General features: G+C 36.4%; 1 protein-coding gene across 2 annotated transcripts in view; it reads left to right on the forward strand.

The window, feature by feature from the left end:
* The window catches only part of Tbc1d32 (TBC1 domain family member 32), a 301,835-nt gene that overhangs the window by 71,823 nt on the left and 208,511 nt on the right, over nt 1-21,501 (forward strand). For both annotated transcript variants that reach the window (XM_047558656.1, XM_047558654.1), the window contains exon 2: nt 8,168-8,692. In XM_047558656.1, coding sequence (XP_047414612.1) covers nt 8,541-8,692 — 152 coding nt within the window. In that variant the 5' untranslated portion in view covers nt 8,168-8,540. The remainder of the gene's footprint in view (nt 1-8,167; nt 8,693-21,501) is intronic.

Below are 21,501 nucleotides of genomic sequence, written 5' to 3' on the forward strand. Positions count from 1 at the left end.
CTTGCTAAGTTGCTTAGGGCCTTGCTAAGTTGCTGAGGCTGGCTTTGAACTTTTGATCCTCCTGCCTCAGTGCCCCCAGTCACTGGGATTACAGGAGTGTGCCAGCACGCCCAGCCTGCAGTGAAGTACATATTAACTATATGACTATTTGTGTTTATTTTAACTTTAAATATATACCATGGGTAATGCTTACCACACTTATTTGATCATTGTTTTAATCTTGCTCTTTCTTTCCCATGATTTATGTCATTTCCTTTTTTTCACTTCACTGATGTGATTTGAGTGTCTTCTGTAATTAAAAAAAATCTCTGTAGCAGTTTTGATCAAGAGGAATAAACAGAGAAAGTAGCAAACCCTTTTTACTATTATAATAAGATATTAAGCTTTTGGATTATTAACAATGTTCCATAGAGTAGCAGTTGATTGACTCAGGCTTGTACCTACCTGTATTTAGTGGCCTGGGGTTGACATTAGGAGGATCTTCCTATTGTGGCTTCATACATGAGACACACAATTGGATATTTCCCTAAAACTTTTGATTGGCCCTGATTCTGGGCAGAAAAAAAATCAGTAATATTGTCTATGCTAAAAAAAAATTACAATTATCTGCAGGATAAAGTTTTATTCTTATGTAATGTACAATCTTGGTATCTAATATTTAGGTAATTATGTTTTTGAGAATAAACTATTCAAAGACTCCTTAAAACTGTTTCCCAACGGACCATTAATATTTGGGCTATGCAAAGTTTGTGAATCTTGAAATTTATTACTTTTCTCAAGTTGGGCACCAATTTGTATTTTGTTTTGAACTCTCAGTAACACTATATAAACACACCAATTATGAGTTATTTAAATGATCTTAAATAGTGTTTAGTATACTATTCTCAGAAATATGCAATATTTATTTATTTAGCGGTTCTGAGGATTGAACTCAGGAATGCTCAACCACTAAGCAAGATCTGCAGCTCTTTTTATTTTTTATTGGGACAAGGTGTTGTTAAGTTACCCCAGGTTCATCTCAAACTTGCATCTCTCTTGTCTCAGCCTCTTGAGTAGCTGGGATTGTAGGTATGCGACACCAGGTCCAATCTGAAATATGTAATAGTTTCAATACCAAAAAGCATAAGAAACCCAAATATCTACCAGTACATAAATGTATAAATAACTTGTGGTATGTCTTTATGATGAATTCTATTAAGCAATAAAACAGAAAGAACTATTGATACATAATATTGTTTTGTCCTACAAAATCTCCTGTGTCATTGCAGGAATGTTTGTGGGAAAATGATTGGGTTATAAAACCATTGGATTGTAACAGCTGTGACTTAATCAGTCCATCATAGTTAAATGGACTGGGTGGTAACTTTAGGCAGGTGGGGCATGGCTAGAGGAGGCAGGTCACTGTGGCCCCTTCTCCATCCTCAGCTTCCTGGCTGCCATAAGCTGAGAAGCTTTTCTTCACCACACCCTTCTTCCATGATGTTCTACCTGACCTTGGGCTCAGAGCAATAGACTTGACTGACCATGGGGTAAATCTTTGGAACTGTGAGCCAAAATAACGTTCCCTCTTCTAAGTTGTTCTTGTCCGGTCTTTAGTTCACAGCAGTGCAAAGTGGACATACACAAGAGATAAATCTCACAATTATTTGAAAGTAGTAGAAGAGTACATACTATATAATTCCTTGTGTACATCATATTAGACAATGCAAAGTAACACAGTGATATAGTAGATGAGTGGTTGATGGGCTAGTGGTGGAAAAGTGAGAGATGGAAATGAATTATAATAGGATTATAGGAAACTTTTGGGGTGATCAGTATATTCATCACCTTGAATGACCAATGCTTTTGCACAGGCACAGATGTCAACTTTACCAAATGAAACACTTTAAATATATTCTTTTTACTTGAGATCTAAAAGTATAAATCGTGCTATGCACTAATAAGTAGCAATTTGTTTTGCTTTGAATTTCAGTATTTCTCAAGGGATTATGTGTTTTGAAAGAAATACTTTTTATTGACAGAAAGATGATCTTTATAGCAGAACTGGTTGACCTTGTTTTTATTCCATTAGCTTAATATTTCTTGGTTCTAAGCATGCCTATGAATATGAAATTATATGCCAATCACCAAAACCAAATAAATATTACAACTCATGAATGATATAATTTATTATTTGTTTAGCACACTCTAAAATAATTTTTTCAGATGGGTAGTTATAGTTATGTGAGAAAATAAAAGATTAATATCAAAGGTGAAAGTTTATGACTCATGAACTGAGTCTGGCTGTTGAATGAGCAGAAAGAAAATTCAGTAGTCAGTCAGCTGTGAGAGTTTAAATTGAGTTCTAGTTCAGCTGTGTTTATGAACGATCAATTTATTTTTCTTTTTTGTAGTCCTGGGGACTGAATCCAGAGACACTCTACATTGAACTACATTGTCAATTATTTTTAAAAATGTTTTTGAGAAAGGGACTCACTAAGTTGCTGAGGCTGGCCTTCAACTTGGGATCTTCCTTACTCATTTTCCCAAGCCACTAGGATTACAGGTGTGTGCCACCATGCCTAACTCATCAGTTTATTTTCTAGAATATGTGGTGCTATTTGTCACATTGGTGGTAATGGCAGAATCTGTTATCTTCAAATTCATTTTTTCACTATGTGTTTCTGTTCTGTAAAGGACGTGGCACTATCAATGACATTTTCAGACTTTCTTGTAGTTAGTTTTATTTTTTTTGTAAACAAATGGGATACATGTTGTTTCTCTGTTTGTACATGGAGTAAAGGCATACCATTTGTGTAATCATAAATTTACATAGGGTAATGTTGTTTGATTCATTCTGTTATTTTTCCCCTTCCCCCCACCCCTCCCACTCCTCTTTTCCCTCTGTACAGTCCTTCATTCCTCCATTCTTGCCCCTTCCCTAACCCTAACTCTAACCCTGAAACTAACCCCTCCCACCCCCCATTATGTGTCATCATCCACTTATCAGTGAGATCATTCTTCCTTTGGTTTTTTGAGATTGGCTTATCTCACTTAGCATGATATTCTACGATTTCACCCATTTGCCTACAAATACCATAATTTTATCATTCTTTATGGCTGAGTAATATTCCATTGTATATATATATACTACAGTTTATCCATTCATCAATTGAAGGGCATCTAGGTTGGTTCCACACTCTGGCTATTGTGAATTGAGCAGCTATGAACATTGATGTGGCTGTATCTCTGTAGTATGCTGATTGTAAGTCCTCTGGGTATAGGCCAAGGAGTGGGATAGCTGGGTCAAATGGTGGTTCCATTCCAAGTTTTCTAAGGAATCTCCACACTGCTTTCCAAAGTGGCTGCACTAATGTGCAGTCCCACCAGCAATGTATGAGTGTACCTTTTTCCCCACATCCTCGCCAACACCTGTTGTTGCTTGTATTCTTTTTTTTAAATTGTAAACAAATGGGATACATGTTGTTTCTCTGTTTGTATGTGGCGTAAAGGCATACCATTTGTGTAATCATAAATTTACATAGGGTAATGTTGTTTGATTCATTGTTATTTTTCCCCTTCCCCCCACCCCTCCCACTCCTCTTTTCCCTCTGTACAGTCCTTCATTCCTCCATTCTTGCCCCCTCCCTAACCCTAACTCTAACCCTGAAACTAACCCCTCCCACCCCCCATTATGTGTCATCATCCACTTATCAGCGAGATCATTCTTCCTTTGGTTTTTTGAGATTGGCTTATCTCACTTAGCATGATATTCTACAATTTCATCCATTTGCCTGCAAATGCCATAATTTTATCATTCTTTATGGCTGAGTAATATTCCATTGTATATATATGCCACAGTTTCTTTATCCATTCATCAATTGAAGGGCATCTAGGTTGGTTTCACACTCTGGCTATTGTGAATTGAGCAGCAATGAACATTGATGTGGCTGTATCTCTGTAGTATGCTGATTTTAAGTCCTTTGGGTATAGGTCAAGGAGTGGGATAGCTGGGTCAAATGGTGGTTCCATTCCAAGTTTTCTAAGGAATCGCCATACTGCTTTCCAGAGTGGCTACACTAATTTGCAACCCCACCAGCAATGTATGAGTGTACCTTTCTCCCCACATCCTCGCCAACACCTATTGTTGCTTGTATTCTTGATAATTGCCATTCTAATTGGGGGGAGATGGAATCTTAGGGTGGTTTTGATTTGCATTTCTCTTATTACTAGAGATGGTGAACATTTTTCCATATGTTTGTTGACTGCTTGTAGATCTTCTTCTGTGAAGTGTCTGTTCATTTCCTTAGCCCATTTGTCAATTGGGTTATTTGTATTCTTGGTGTTGAGTTTTTTGAATTCTTTATAGATTCTGGAGATTAGTGCTCTATCTGAAGTATGATTGGCAAAGATTTTCTCCCACTCTGTAGGCTCTTTCTTCGAATTGCTGATAGTTTCCTTTGCTGAGAGAAAGCTTTTTAGTTTGAATCTATCCCAGTTATTGATTCTTGCTTTTATTTCTTGTGCTATGGGAGTCCTGTTGAGGAAGTCTGGTCCTAAGCCGACATGTTGAAGATCTGGACCTACTTTTTCTTCTATAATCTGCAGGGTCTCTGGTCTGATTCCGAGGTCCTTAATCCATTTTGAGTTTAGTTTCGTGCATGGTGAGAGATATGGGTTTAGTTTCATTCTCTTGCAGTTAGTTTTCTTGATGTAAATTAAGTTCTGCAAATTAAGTGCAGTTACACAATTTGGGAGGTAGAAGCCTTAGTCTTTTCTTGGCCATGAATATGATGACAAACATGGACATGGAAATGGCACATTTTATGAAATAGCATTCCATACTCTTTATCTTTAGCTTTCTGTTTCTGGAGGCAATTTCAGAGTAGATGGTGGTCTTACTTTACTATCTTAAAAATAGCCTTATGGAATTTGATGGGGATGTGTGCTGATTATAGCTTTCAGACTTAGGCTTCCTAATATTCAAATCCCTGAATTTGGCTATTGCCCTGTGCCCTCAAATTCCACAGTTCTTATGTAGCACAGAAATAGTAGTTTTATTGGAGGGTCAGTTCTGAAGTGCTCTGGGACCCTTTCATAAGAGGTAAATAAATATCTTTTTTTTCTCTCTTAATAGCAGCTTAGATTTTAACTTAAATTATTACAAGATACAAGTGAACTCTGGTATTTGAGACCAAGTCTGAAAATGCATGTTATTTTATTATTTGCTTAATGAGACAGCATATATATTATGTTCACAGAAATAAGATCTGAAATTGCTTATCTGCAATTTTTATATGAAAAGATTTCTGGTCGTGGATTGGTAATATGACCTCAAATCAGAGTAATGTAAAGTACTTAAAAACTATGTTAAACTCTGGTCTTTAAAAATAAGGTTGTTATATCTGGTGTGTGAGAAAATTCTTCACAATGGGTATCAAGCAACCTCATAATTGCATAAAATGCTGGGAACATAAGAATGTATCATAGACTTATTTTCAGAACAGTGAGATAATTGTCTTGCTGGCATCGTGATAAAAGCAGGATTAGGATGGAATGTTATCTTAGAAGTGAATTCAGAAAACTGCTTTGGACAAGTTAGGTGGCATCATTAAGTGAACCCTATACATAAGGAAAAGCAGTAATTCATATTCTTTTCTCAGACACTGAGCCAAGCACTTATATTTTGGGTAAATGGCCAAACTCTATGTCAGACTTTTGTAGGAATCTTTCATTAATAAGTCTTTGGTTTCTTAATCAAATGAGAAAACCCCTTGGGAAAAAGCAAATGCCATTCTAAAATGGGGATCACAAGGATAAAGAAGGCTTTAATTACAGACGTTGGCAGTTTATATCCTCCCCAATTTTACTTTGATTTATTACCTAGAGAGGAAGAAAAGCCGATTTCAACACTTGGAAAATTTGAAATCGTTCCCCTATTAATTTGTGAAAGTTGGACCTGGGTAAGTTTTATGAAAATTCCAATTCAAAATTGTAGAAATGGGCAACAATATTAATAATATCCAACAATTATTGGGTACTTCTCCCACCTTCAAGGCCTTTGATAGTATTTATATGTGACAGCTGACTGTCACACATATGATAGTATTTATGTGTGACTGACAGTCCCAGGTACCATGGCAACAGCTATTTTCTTTTTGAATTAAAACACACATAAAACATGTTTAGGTCACTGAGCCTGATAACATGGCCATATTTATTTGGAACAAAAATTATTGCCTTGGCAAAAGTCCATCATTATAAAACAGACATAAAGAAGACCATTGGTCTATGCCATGATCAGATACTCATCCTATCAGGAACACCACTTATTAGAAATTAGAATAATCTAATTGATCCAATCAGTTTCTGGAGCAGATAGCAATCCTTTGGAAACAGACTCTGATCATCTTAGATTTGTATGCAGCATATTTACTGTGTGTACTCTTGGGAACAATATCAAAGCAGAGTCTGGGAAACTGATAAGGAAAAATTCAACTGTACTGCTTTGCAACCAAAGTTCGGGCAATCACACAGGAGTTCTGAAGCTGGAATGGTGCTTGAGTTGTTCCATGGATAGCTATTCAAGGATATGTAAGAACATGGATAAATAACCTTGTCTGGAAAATATTAAATCTGGAAAATTAAAGGCTTGGAGAGATTAAGAATTTTACTTACTTTAACCTATAACTTTCTGTGTAATTAAACTTTAAAAAATTCGGCAGTGACAATATTCCTAATCTTTTTCTTACACTTTATTTTTGTTGCCCCAAATATAGCTTCTGTAGCTTTCTTTCAATGCTATTTATCTTGCTTTATGTTTTTCTATGTTTCTTACTGTTTCAGGCTTTTAGGGTTGTGGGAAAAAAAAAAAAACAAGTTGGCTATTTTAAATGTTAATCTGACAGTTCTGGCTTTTAAGCAGAGGGTTGAGATAAATTCAGATAAAATTGAGATAAAAAGTGTTCTGGATTTTTTCTATAATGTTTCTTTGTACATTGTCATTTTTCTATTTTTTCTGCTCTATTCTTTCTTCTTGTTTTATCAATTGGTCTTTTTTTCCCCCTCATCATTTTGTCTTCCCAATTTTTTAAATTAAAATTCTCTATTTCTAACCTTCAAATGGTTACATTGGAAATCTTACCATGGCTAGTGAATCAAGTTTAACATCTTAAACTCCTTTAGAAAAATATGAGGATCGCAGAACACTTCAATTTATTCCACTTTATATGGTTGTTTCCAGTTTTTTAGTATGATGCATTTTGAACCTTCACAAATTAGAGTATTATTTTATGGAAACCATATATTTGCCTAATGATCCCTTCCCATTTTTTTTTTTTTGCCTTCCTTTTTACATCTCAAACACTCTTTAAAGGTTATTTTCCTTCTTCCTAAGGTATAACCTTCAGTAATTCTCAATTTGTGCAGTGTAACTCTCCCTTAGTGGGCAGCTTTCTGCAGTGTTCTTTACAGATGATATCTCATGGTCTCTCTAGAAATCCAATTGTGTCCTCCTACTTGAAGGATAAACCTCTGATCCCTTAACTTGCTAAATATGACCCTTTCAGATGTGGACAATTTACTTTTGCAGCCTCAGGTTCTTTCTGTCTCTATTAATTATTATTATTATTTTTTGCGGTGCTGGGGATTGAACCCAGGGCCTTGTACTTGGAAGGCAAGCACTCTACCAACTGAGTTATCTCCCCAGCCCTGACTCTATTAATTAAATACCTGACTATCACACACACTGAAGCGCCTATACATTCCAAGTTCAATTTTTTCTCTCTTCTGTTCTCAACTTCTCTACCGGGTCAAAACCTAATTCTGGGTTTCCACAGCATCTACATGGCGTATTTCTCCAGCATGACATCGACTTTTACTTTATGGCAATCCTTAATTTCTCCTTGAGTTAAATTCTGAACTTCTTTCTATCTCCTAAACCAGGTACTTTAGCAAAGGGTAGGAGCTCAACAGGTTTTAGCCGCTGTAAAAAAAAACAGCACAGCAAGATTTCAATATCATTCCCTTTTCGACTAAACGTTTCAGGCCACTTTCAGTTTCACTCCATTAATTTTTTTGGTCACCGACCCTTTCTCTTCCTACTCTATTTCCCCCAACCTACAAAGACTAGGTTAGGGAGAAGACAGGCAGCCAACCGACCTTTCCCTACGCGCCTTTCCATTTTCAGGTAAACCTAACCAAGGAGGCCACGTCAACGACCTGACGTCACGCGCAGCGCCGGCGTCCCGCCGTCAGGCCCTCCCACGAGAGCCTGCCTGCGTGTCTTTGTTGCCGTTCGTCGGGGGAGGCAGAGTTCCGCTGGCCCTAAAGGCTAGCAACGACGACTGTCAGAGCAGGGCCAAGCACACTCCGGTCTCTGCAGAGTAAAGGTGACTTGTCCCGGACAACGCCGGGTCGAGGGACCGCCCCCACGCGTTCGCCGCGGTCTCCTAGGCAACGAGGCTGCGCGAGGCCACGATTGGGTGGAGGTGCGCGTGCGCCGTGCACGGCGTTTGCTGGGACCCCGAGTTATGGGAGTGGACGTTTGATTCCTACAGAGGATGGCCCACTTCTGTGAGGACGAGGCGATGCTGCAGGCGATGCTGAGGCAGTTGTTCCAGAGCGTGAAGGAGAAAATCACGGGGGCGCCCTCCCTGGAGTGTGCCGAGGAAATCCTCTTACGTCTGGAGGAAACTGATGAAAATTTCCACAAGTAAAATTGCTTTTAAGTTTTTAAGTAAACAAACCATTGATCCAGAAAAGGTTTAAGATGTGGTGAAAGAGTATTCATTTGATTATAATTGTTAAAGTAGTTAATTGGAGTCCCAGTTTTTATTTGACCAGTGGCCGAATTTATCATTTCTTTTTACTGATTTTCTAAAACCTCTTCCTCCTCTATGTTTTTAATGCCACAGCCAACATATCCTAATTCTCCATTTTTATCTCCTGAGCAACACAGTAACAATTATACATTGTCTTTATTCTTTTAAGAACAGTTCTATTTCAAGGGATTTCTGTAACTATGACCAAAAGCAGTGATCTTCAAGAGCCTTTTACTTTGCTCATCTGTTATTTCAGTGGCTTCATCTATTTAGCACTCTGAACACTGTAAGAGAATACTCAACTGATGGAAGATTAGCTTCCTCTGTAATAGTTTAGGTTTCTAGAAAGAGGAAGGTACATATGGAAATATCTGTGGTGCATGTCAGGATTATAAATGCCATTGAAGAGATAGAGTGCTTTGCCTGTTGGAGCAATAGACAAAGTTTAACGAGAGGGGTATTTGCTATAGATCTTGAAGGACCTTTAGAAACTTAAAAACTTCTTAAGATCTTGAAGATCTTTAGAGACCTATGTTTTCCTTCATGTAATTTCCATTAAGCCTCTCAATTTAAAAATCTGCCTCCAAGTGCCTTTATTATTATTATAAATATTATTATGCAGTACTGGGGATTGAACCCAGGGTCACATGCATGCTAGAAAAGGGCTCTACCACTGAGTTATATCCCCAGTTCATTTTATTTATTTATTTTTTTGAGACAGAGTGTTGCTAAATTGTTCAAGCTGGCTCAGCCTCCCTCAGTTTTAATTGATTATCTCTTAATTTATTATGTAAACAATGGAATGGAGAAAAATTGGAACTGTCTCAAATACAGGTTGGGGTATTAATGTTTGTAAGCTAATGTAAGGATAATTTACCTCACACAAATGCAGTAAATTTTGGGTTTATTTCTGGTTTTAATTCACATGCATTTGTTCCTGAGTCAGTTTTTGCTAGGATCATATTGTTGGAATTTGTTCATTTCATATAGATTTTCAAACTCACTTACATGAAGTTTTTCACTCATATTAGGTTACCTGTTAATATTTCCAATATATGTAGTTAAGTCCCCTATTAATTCTTATTTTTCATTGGTGTCTTTCCTCTTGATTTTGTCATGCATAGTAGAGGTTTATTAATTTTATAGTCTTTTCAAAGAACCACCTTCCCCCTCCTATTATTTGTTTATTTTTTGCTTCCCCAATTTTGGCTCTTTAATGTGTTGGTTTCTTGAGAAATCTTTTTGCCTTTTATTGCAGTGAATCCTTAGCCCATTAATTTGCAGCATTTTTCTTTTTTAGTGTGAACAATTAAGGCTACACACTTGCCTCTACATATTGCTTTAGCTGTATCAATTTAAAAGTGATTTTTCAAGTGGAAATTGAATCATTGCAGTTCCTCTCAGAAGTCTGTTGACTTTTGTAATTTACTTTTCTTCAACAGTTTGTTAGATTAAATACTTCCTGAATGACACAGTTAATAGTTAAGGGATTTATTTGTGGCATGCCTAAAAAGATCCAGGCAGACTGTAAATTGTAGCATGTTTGTAGTCTTAAAAGTAAAATTTATAATCTTAAAAGTAGTTTGTGGTCTTTTGAGTAAAGATAGTAAAAAATCATAATGTGTAAATGGCATGGGCCTGAGATCTGTGTCTTAGGAGGAAGAAACTCACTTATGCAGGCAAAGAACAGCGGATGATATCTTTGAGCTCTTTGTAGAATCTTACAATCTCAGAATTGGTTAGAATCTTAAAGGTCACTTATTTCAGGGGCTCGTATTTTCATTTTTCTTTTCACCAACCTAAGTGTGCTTGAACACTTAATGTTCTTGAGTCATTTATACCTTCTTGAGTCAAGGTATATCTTATTTTCAAAGTGTTTTATATGTCAAAAATTTTCTTTCCATCTCCACTATCAGAATATTGGTTTCTTAGGTCCACTTGATGTCCTGTTATTAGCAAGAAAAATAATCTTATTAAATAGGCTTATGGGGGAAACTGAATTTTCTGGGCTCTTAACATTTTTGTAATAAAATTGTTTTACAGATAATTGGGTCAGCAAATGATGTACTTTCAGGTAGTATAATGAAGTGGGAAAAATGTAGTCATTTTTTGGAGAAACTAGGGTCATTTGAGGAGACACCGGTGTAGCCCTAGCTAGGATTTGACCTAGGGGACTGTTCTCTCTGCTTTCCCTATTTTTTTTCCTATCTTAAACTATTCACATTCTCTAAAAAATCCAAATTCTCCTCCCTTTCTTTTAAGAATGGCACCATAATCAGCTGGGGGCCTCTTATAAAAAACACTGATACTTGAGCATTATCACAAATGAATCAAAATGCCCTTGGGGTCATGGTAAGAAAGGGGAAGTAGAAGAGCCCGGACTTTGGTGTTTTAAAAAGAAAAACCTCTGGATAATTCTAATATGTAGTCAGGGTTGAGACTACTGAGAACATAGTTAATTTGCACTTCACTGAGAATAATGGTGTTTTGTGTTTTGAAAAATACCTACACACTCTAATGATTCTAATAGTCCCTAATACAGAGGATTTCTTATGTAGCCCTTTCATGTGATTCAGTTTTTGATCTGATTTGGTAGGAACGCAATCGTGTTTATTGAATTGTGCTTTATTCTTTGTTTTACAGGTGAATTTGTCAGCAACTTTTTAATTAGTGAACTTTTTAGGCTTAAGTGATAACTTAAAAAAACCCCTTTTCTTAAATGACATATCCGTGTATCTGTGTAGAGAAATTATCAAGGACTATATGTGTGTTTCTAGAAACTATTGTGAGTTAGAAGCTTACTGTTTTGCCTATAAAGTTGTAGGAGATGTGAAGTACTCATTCTTTCTGTGACATAGTCTTAGGTATTCTGATTACATATAAGCTTGAGTTTGTCATTTAATTCTGTGATTTTGAAATGCAATATGTTATAAGCATTCCCAATATCAGTGTTATAATTCATAACTTACAGTAATAAAACACCTTTTTAAAAGCATCAATGATAATTTCTTATAGAAGTTTGAAATATATCTCGCTTATTTAAATAGCTAGAAGGGTGATTCATGAAACAAACTGTACTTATTAGATGTTTTATGATCTTATGTTTAATAGTGAGCTCCTACATAATTTAATATCCACCTTCCAAACATGTCAGAAATTCATCATGGAAAAATAATCATTAGATTTTCTTGGAAAACCTATGTTAATAAGGCTGGAGAAGAATGGAAAAAAATGTTATTTTACTCAACTTGATAATTTTTTCTTAGATAAATATGAAATATAAATATAAATATTAATCAGTAAAGAAAATGAATAGGTATATTGCCGTGCATGTTAATTGAGCTTTTTCTGTTTTGTGACATCCATATAACTTTCCTTATTTTTCCTTATTAGCAATAAAACTGTCCTCCTACGTTTAAGTGTCCTGTTTGAGTATTTTTTTTTTGTTTTTTTTTTTTGTACTGTGAATTGGACTCAGACCTCATGCTACTCCCAGATCTGGAACAATATTTCGAAAAGCGTGTTTTGCACTGATTTAGCAATAGTGTTATTGAAATCCCATTTTTATCTTTTTCTTGTTAAATTACTTTTAAAGTAACAAGGTTAATAAAATATGTAGTATATTGGGTGAGAAAAATGTCAAGGTGTAAGTAAAGTCTATGTAGTAAGCAATTGTTTTCACATTAGACTTGTCATCACCACTTAAGTACTATGACTATAGTTTAGCAAGATCGTATGTTTTACCTAAGTTTGCAAGATTGTTATAAGTTTTGGAACTTAAATTTGAGGTAAATTTGATTCAGAGATTTTTAGAAGCAAAATAATATACTTGTTATTATAATAAATATAATAATAAGTTTATTCATTGTTTAGATTTCATCCTTTAGGAAACTATAGTAAACCCAGATATTAGAAAAATTTAGAAAGAGCAATGAACATGAATAGACTTCCATTAAAACAGATAAGTGGAGTGGTATTTATTTTAATCCATGACAAAGCTTCATTATTCCTACAGTATTATAGTCCTGTGCTTTTTAGCACAATTAGATTATGTTATGTGTGAAAATATTAACACAGAAAAGTCTGAAAGAAAAGGGGCTGAATTGTAGCAAAGTTTATGTAAATTAAACCTAGTAAGGATATTATAAAGTATTTTACTACATGTGATGTAGATCTTTTATATTTCCTAAACAGGACATTTAAACATAGAGGAGATGGACCAGTATCTTTAGTGGTCAGGGTTTAGTAATGCTTTGTGAGAGAGGGTATTGGAAGGTCAAACTGGCATGTTTCAGGCCATATTCAGTCAGTGGATGTATTTTTATTTTGGCTAGCTTAAAAAGGAAGAATAAAAGCAATATTTAGAAATCAGAACAAAACAACCAGTTTTTATGACTTTTTAAAAAACATTGAAAAATTAGCAATTGACTTATTTTTCAAGACAAGTGACTGGAGCTATGTCGAAGCTTTCACTTGAATTGTACCGTGTCCTCTTTGGTTCATCATGGTCTCTGTTCTTTTTCTTATACATGGCTTGTTTTTCTTTACCTGTTTTCTTTCTGTAACATCTGTTTCCAACCCCTGGAATAAGTATAGGAATCTTTTGAAAGTCTCTTTCAGTCATCCAGGGCTTTATTTTCATACAAAATAAGTAGAATATGTTTCTGCCTCCAGAATAATTTCTTAAGATGATGCAGTGGGAATATTTAATTTAAAAATCTGTAGTTACCTTTAATTTTTTGGATTAGATGTAGACTTTATAAGAGCAAATAGATAGCACTGATACTAACAGTACAGGCCACATAGCACCTAATTTTTTAGAACTATTTCTTTCAATCTCATTCTCTCAATGGTATTCTATCTTGGTCATCATCATAGAACAACAGGACTTCTTGGATCTTGTGGGATACTACTGTGAATTTGGACAATAAAAAAACCAACACAAGATAAGTTGTTGGTTGAGAATTTGAAATCTTGGGTTCCTCTTACCCAAAGAATAGAATGACCCACTTGAACTGTCTCTCTTCATGAATTTAGGATTGAAGTCTTCAGAGTTTTTCTGTGATTGATGTCAGTAAAGCATTCATAAAGGCCTGGGTAGACTAGACTAGCCGTCCTTGTATGATAAAGGGCCTTACATCCCTGGAATTTCTTTTTCCTTAGAAGATTCTTTGAGATGTCTTCTGGGAAATATTGTTGTGGTCATTGGTAAAAACAATATTAGAAAAAAACATTTGGTTATTCAAGTTCTCAAAGAGTAGATGAAAATATTTGCAGTGTATTTGCTTTTTACATATAATGTTTAGTGGTGATTTATTTTTGATGTGTCTTATTTTAGAGTGATATTTTAACTTTATTATTAAATTAAATATTAATTATTAAATATTAATTATTAATTTTATTAATGGTCTTGTTATATGTATTTCTGACTTCAGTTATAAGGATATCATTTGTATTGAGCTGTATAACAAAGTACACAGAAATTATTTTTCTCAGTTAAATATTTCTCCTAATTGCTTGATTTTTGTCACAGAGATGGGGCTTATAAAACTAAGGAATAAGAATAATTCTGCCTTTCCATAGATGTGTAGAGTTAATTTTTAGAGAGGCTCTTTCTTCACTTTGAGAGACATAACTCAGGTTAGTTCCACCTTTGACTTGCTGCTGAATCTCAGAGGTGTAGAAAAAAACTGGTGTGTTGATTGATTAACTTTGGGCAGAAGAGTGTCAAGATAGTTGCTAGGGGCCTCTGTTCTTCTACTTACTTTCACATTTACCTTTCCTTTTCCCAGTAGTAAGAAGGGGGTCACAGTGGTTGGGCTGAAAGGATTATGTATTCTAGAATTTTTTAAAATCATTTTTAATAACATTTTAAAGAGAATGATATTTTTATGATATTGAAATGTCAAATATTCTGATCGTTGTTTCAGAGTTCCTGTTATGAAAGGGTGGTTGTGGTGAACATACACCTTTTTTTTGCTTTTCAGATCTCATGATGCACATCTGCTAACTCTATGTCAGAACCAGCTGTGGTTTTGTGGAGGAAGTATAGGAACTGTCAAATGTTGCAAAATTTAGAAATGTATTCTCTTGAAAGATGTATTTTAAATCCCTTTTCTTTATCATGCTAAGTGAGATAAGCCAATCTCAAAAAACCAAAGGATGAATGATATCACTAATAAGTGGATGATGACACATAATGGGGGGTGGAAGGGGTTAGTGTTAGGGTTAGAGTTAGGGTTAGGGAGGGGGGCAAGAATGGAGGAAGGAAGGACTGTATAGAGGGAAAAGAGGGGTGGGAGGGATGGGGAGGAAGGGAGAAAAAAATAACAGAATGAATCAAACAACATTACCCTATGTAAATTTATGATTATACAAATGGTATGCCTTTACGCCATGTACAAACAGAGAAACAACATGTATCCCATTTGTTTACAATAAAAAATAAATAAATAAATAAAAAGCAGGTTACAGCATGTTTGTGACAGTATTAAAAAAAAAAAAAGAAAGCAGGTTACAGCATGTTTGTGGCAGTATTAAAAAAAAAAATCCCTTTTCTTGCCCTGTAAAGTTCACAGTTTTGTGTAGAATGTGCAAAGGTTTGGTTTATATTTAGACATATAGTAATAAGGAATTAGTTGTCATTAGAATGAATTGGAACTTAGACATTTCTGGAATTTTTAAAACTCTAGGAACTGTAGAGTTATGGGAATAACATGAGTATTAGAATAGAGTGAATGAAGGGACTGTGTTAGAATACTATTTTCTCCATTTTTGTCAGGTGGTACTACTTCATTGTTTAAATGTAATTTGATATACAGGGTGTAAATACAGTCTTGGGGTGAGAGGGAAGCAATTCTACCCAATTTGATTTGAATATTTAAATTATGGAATTTAAGTAGATATTTCTATAAATAGATACTTTTTATTTATGTAGCTTTTTTTGGAAATAACTATAAATTTTTATAATTCAGGAGACTACTGTATGTGAGAGGCGTGATATCTGGATGGAAGTTGGGCTGGATGACCTCCAAACTCGTTTCAACTCTTAAAGACATCTTAATCCTGAATGTACAGATGTCCTTGTTACGTGTGTTTAGAATCAGAACTTGATTTTGTAACTTAAGTAATTCATCTTTACATTTCTCTTACTTTATGTTAATAAGCAAACTCATAGTAGTTGCCACAGAATTTTAGATGACTCAGGTCATTTAAAAGAAACAAACTAGAAGCTGCACAGGCAGGTTTAGGTATTCAGTGGTTTTATTTCCTTAAGGGAATTTATTTTTAATCCAAAGAAGAAATTACTGTAGTAAGAGAGGCATCATGCTTAATGACAGACTTCAGAGCACCTAAGATTTTACTTAAAGCGTTAGAGGTGACTTGACTGACAGATGAGAGAGGAGGGCAATGTGGGGCACAGGGGACACGCCTGAGGTGTGTGCTAAATACTTCTCCAGCTAAGTCCTCCTCTCCCAGTGTCCAGAGTAGCAGTGGATCTGTCAGCAGGAGTCCTCCCAGCCCCTTTTCTCAGAGGTGGGGCATAGGACCCGCTCTCATTACGACAGACCTTCTGCAGGGACAGTAGTGGAATGACCTGGGTGGGTCTGCTGGCGTAGGAGCACATAGGAGCACAGGAAGTTCTTTACCCAGTAGCTCTAGCATTGCACAAAATCAGGTGGATGAGATTCTGATTAAATGTGGCACGAGGGTTCCGTGTACACCAGTACTCCAGCAAGATCAAGTATAAATGATTCTTGGGGGAAAGAAATCCCACAGTCTACTCTTATAGGTGGTAAAGGCGAAGCCTTTCCAACTCGCTGTGAAGGTGTAGACGACTCACAGCTTTGCCCACACATTGAAAAGCTGGTTTTTAAACACAGTCATAAATGATGTTTGGCAAGTCATTTAAAAATGGTTTTGTTTTTGTACAGTTAAGTGGTATTAAATTTAAAAAAATTTAATTCATCCTAAGAAAATATATAAACCGCTGGAATGAAAACTTCACATTATGCTATGCTGTTGTTTTATTATTACATAGAATAATAACTTTAGAAATATATTGTAAACATTGTATTTCCAATCGTGGTTCAAACTGAATTTTGTGGTTCAAACTGGATTTTGTTTTAAAATCAATAAAAATATCTAAAATTTAAAAAAAAGAATACAGTGAATGAATTAGTAGCTTGTAAATTTGGCAAGGCCCTTAAAGTTTTGGAATCTGTGTTCACATTTATTTTACCTAAAATAATATTAATAAAATAAATAAATAAATATTATAATAAATAATATAATATTATATTATATAATAAATAAAATAATATTAATAAATATTAATAATATTAATAAACTGCTTGGCACAGATTAGCCTAACAGTCAGTTACAAGTTAGTTTTTTACTTGCTTATAAGCAAATAACACAGTTGGTAGTTTGTTGAATATTGAATATAGCCTCATTTAAGTGGAGATACCTTGATAAAGGGGTTCGATTGATTAGGTATATAATTCTGCCAGGGAAGCTGTATTTGACCATGAAAGACATAAGCAGTCAATAATTAATTTTAAATTCTGCAAACACTTATTGAGACTTTATGTGACATGACATGGTGTGAGGTATTGATATGAGTAAAATGACTGTCACTCTGAGTGAAATAGTGACATCAGTGATTTATTTCTTTTCTTGGTACTGGGGATTGAACCTAAGGGGTACTTAACTACTGAGTCACCTCCCCAGCCCTTTTTTAAATTTAAGTTTTTTAAATTTTTGAGACAGAGTTTCGCTTTGTTGCTTAGGGCCTTGTTAAGATACTGAGGCTGGCCTTGAATTTGCCATCCTCCTGCCTTAGCCTACTGAATCACTGGGATTACAGGAGTGTGCCACCACACTGGCAAAATAAGTGATTTTTGAAGATCATTATGACTACAGTGTTCAGGATGGATGTCAGAGGAAAGAGCAAAAGTGAGAAGATAAGCCAAAAGGTTGCTGTAGTCGTCTCTGCATGAGATGATGTGATTTTGTACTGGTAGAAAAAAGGGAAAAGTGATAAAAACAAGGGATGTGCAGGACATATTAACAGGTGTTTATGACTGGATGGATGTGATTGGTGGGCTGGGGCGCATAAAGTAGAGACATAAGAGAGCATTCCATGGTATCAAGTTTAGGATTCCAAAAAAATAAGGCTGAAAATATGGCAGGTAGTTGGAAAGAGGAGATTCTTTTTTGCTCTATTCTTTCTTTCCCTTTTATTCCTCCCCTGTACCCCACTTGTTCTTTTTCTTTCTTAGAGAGGGAATATAGAAAGAATAAAAGACTATATATGTGGACTCATAAGTATAGCATAATGTTAAATGAATTTTATTAAAAGAAATAACATGAACATGAAGCTAACCACTAAAATATTTTGAGAGAATAAGCAAGCCCAATCTGATAACCACAGATATAGGAAATGAAAAGATAAACTCTTCCAAGTATTACATGTCTTTCTTTTCTTCCCTTTTTTTTCTTCCTTCCCTCCTCCTCCTCCTCCTCCTTCTTTTTTTTTTTTTTTTTTTTTTTTAGATAGGGGAAAAAGAAGTTTTATTGCTTTGCTAGCAAAGGAGAAACACAGGGGACTCCTGGAGGTTGTGATTCTGCCCATCAGGGGAAGGAGCAGGGGGTTTGAAAAGAGGTGATACAAAGATTATATTCCAGGTGTTCTCTGTCCAGAGTTGTAATTCACTTGTTAATTTGGGAGATAGTCATTTCTTAGATATTTTGTTAGTGCGCAAAAGGACTGGAAGCAGACCTCAATGGATTCAGAGAAGCCTTTATTCCTTCGCGGGGTGGGTCGCTGTTAGGACCCATTTTCTGGATGGGAAAATGGCTCCCAGGTACAGAAGGGATTTTCATTTTATAGGGTACAATGACGATGATGTAATCGTTGGAAACTGTACACGCACAGTTTTGACCATGTAGTTTTGACTGTCAGGAGCTAGTTGTACAGGTTAAAACCAGATCCAAAGGAATTAGTACTCAAGTCTCGCCCATTGTCATTCAGAACTAATTTGTCGTGGCAGAAGGTCAAGTTTAGGACCTGGCATTCCATATCTGCCCCTGTCTCCCAGAGCCCATTGTTATCAGAATGCACTGGGAGATGTTTATTGTTTGACCAATTTCCCCTCCTTTTTCTTGAGCCACACCATCCCTCCATTTTTCTTGGGGAGCTACCTTGTAAGAATATTATTTTCCATAACCCTTCATTCCAGACTCTGAAAGGGGAAAAAGATTTGGGGCGTTGGATCAGTTCTGGCTGCTTAGAGCTGAGAAGGGGTGAACTGGAGGGACCCCCTTCTTTCAGAGTTCTGGAACAGAGCATGGAGACCCTGGTGGGGAAAGTTATGGGGAGGGGACCTGGAGGTCATCGCAGGTGGAGTTCCCCTTTTTGGTCTTGGTGAGTCAGGAGGTGAGCAGGAGAATGGCATCCATGTGTTCTGGGAGGCAGCTGGGGCTGTGCAGGTAAACTTATTAAATTGTTCCTATACAGGATTAAGAATTGGCAGGGAAAGGTTTTTATAAGTACAGTGAAATTAGGCAACTATAAGAAAGGTGATGATTACTTAATTTGCTAGTGCTAGGAAAAAAATTTTCCGGTGTCAAAACCAGACATGTTCTTCTAAAATGCCAGGAATCATACACTTCAAATATGTAGCAGGTAAAATAGTTGGGACCCTGTTTTCCTTAATCAAGGCCATTGTGCCCTATTTAAATTTAGGGTGCACTCTCCATGATTTCAGGGGTCCGGGTCCTCTGAAGCATAGCAAGCATTCCAAAGATTAAATTTGGAACCATAATTTCCTGATGTTTTAACCATCATCATCCTGCTTGACAAACTACGTAAAACAAGAACAGAGTTAAATTAACAGTACAGTTATAACTAGTAACCCAACTACATGTGTAGAAAAGTACTTAAAAGAGTCAGAGAAGAAATTCCTTCAGCCAAACTGCCCCAAACTTCTTCATTATTAAAAGTAGGTGTTTTTGTATTGGCCTGGACCAGAACTGGAGATTGTTATTTTGACACATCCAAAGAGGCATTATGAAAAGGATCAATATGTACTTGAGTTTGCCAGGTCTCAGTAAAATTTTTGAAATTGTTGAAAGAAATGAGTTGCTGGTGCCTGCTGGTGCATTGCCACCACTGCAGTAGATGCAGAGGCAGTTATCCCAGCCAAATTAATAATGTCAGCTATTAGCCCTGGGATAAAATGTTTAGCACTTTTACAGGGAGCCAGGTGGCTACTGGCCAGTTTTCACATTTAACATGATGCATATTTTGTGAAGCATTGTATTGTACTTAAATAAGTCCAAACGATAAAACGTTGGTATTTAACACACAGGCTGTGAAATAACCTTGTCTCTTACCACTTCTGATTGGTTTATATAGAAATAGCATTCTTCCCTGATTGGCTGTAGGATGAGATGTCAGGGAGTTCAGTTGAGCTTATAAAGTCATTACCAAATCAGTGACCTGCTGGATATCTGCAATAACCTGTGCTATTTTTTATAGTTAATAAAGGTTCCTAACCCTGCTGCTCCTGTGTTAATCCTGGTGGATGTTTTTAGGCCTATGAGTGAGGGAATAATTGGGGGGCGGGAGGGCTCCTGCATCTGGTGTGTGCTGTTATTGGAATGGGTAGGCTTTGGTTGTGGGGTAAATTGTCAGTTTGAGGAGTAATTTTGGTAGGCAGGAATAAATATGAGTCTCCCAAAGGGGGGGGGGAACCCTCAGAATTTGGGGGCATCAGGGCTGTGGGACTGACTAATTTGACGTGGGGGAATGTCAAGGTTTAGGCCCTGGCATTCTGTATCTACCCCTTTCCCCCAGGGCCCATTGTTATCAGAATGCACTGGGAGAGGTTTAATGTTTGTCCAATTTTCCCTCCCTTTTCCTGAGCCATGCTGTCCCTCCATTTTTCTTCGGGAGCTGTCTTGTAGGAATATTATTTTCCATAACCCTTCACTGGTGCCAAACCCAAACTCTTCCTTCCTTCCTGTGGTGGTATCTGCTCAAGTACAAATTGCTCTACCTAGGGTGGGGTAGAAAGGTAATCCTGTTTTGCTCCAAGCTTAGGGATCAGGAGAGATTAGGGAGAGGGAGGAAGGGAGGAAAAGAAAGAAACATGTCCATTCTAAAAATAAATTGCAGTGGCAGAACAGCAAAGACTGCATTCAAAGCTCAAAGTGGACCACTGATACATTTCCCTACTGTCAGTTTCTACATTCCATTTCTGTGGAAAAATGGGCAATGATATCTCTAAACTCTTCCGGCTGATAGAGGGTAAAGTTGGGGGAAGTGAACCAAAATCCTTATTCTCTATCACTTGGGGCATGCACAGGTACTTAAGGGTATTTAGCATCAGGGCAGTCCAGAGGTCTTTGGTGGCACAAGGCAGACATAGGCCAGGGATTATGCAGATGGTCAGGGGTGTTGTGACTTTACTGCCTTCAGTTTCCTTTTTTTTCAAAGTGGACCAAGGCAGAGCAACCTATATTGTTCAAAGAGAAGGCAGGAGATTCCTGAAGGAAAATAAGCTGTAGCAGCTGCTCTAACTGTCCCTCAGTTTCCCCCTTTACTGATAAGAATAGCTTCTTCAGTTTGACCTGAGGCAAATTCATCTGTCTGTTAACACTCCAGACTTTGGCTCTCAACAAGTTCACTGGC

This window comes from Sciurus carolinensis, chromosome 7 (assembly GCF_902686445.1).
Source record: "Sciurus carolinensis chromosome 7, mSciCar1.2, whole genome shotgun sequence".
Classification (NCBI taxonomy): domain Eukaryota; kingdom Metazoa; phylum Chordata; class Mammalia; order Rodentia; family Sciuridae; genus Sciurus; species Sciurus carolinensis.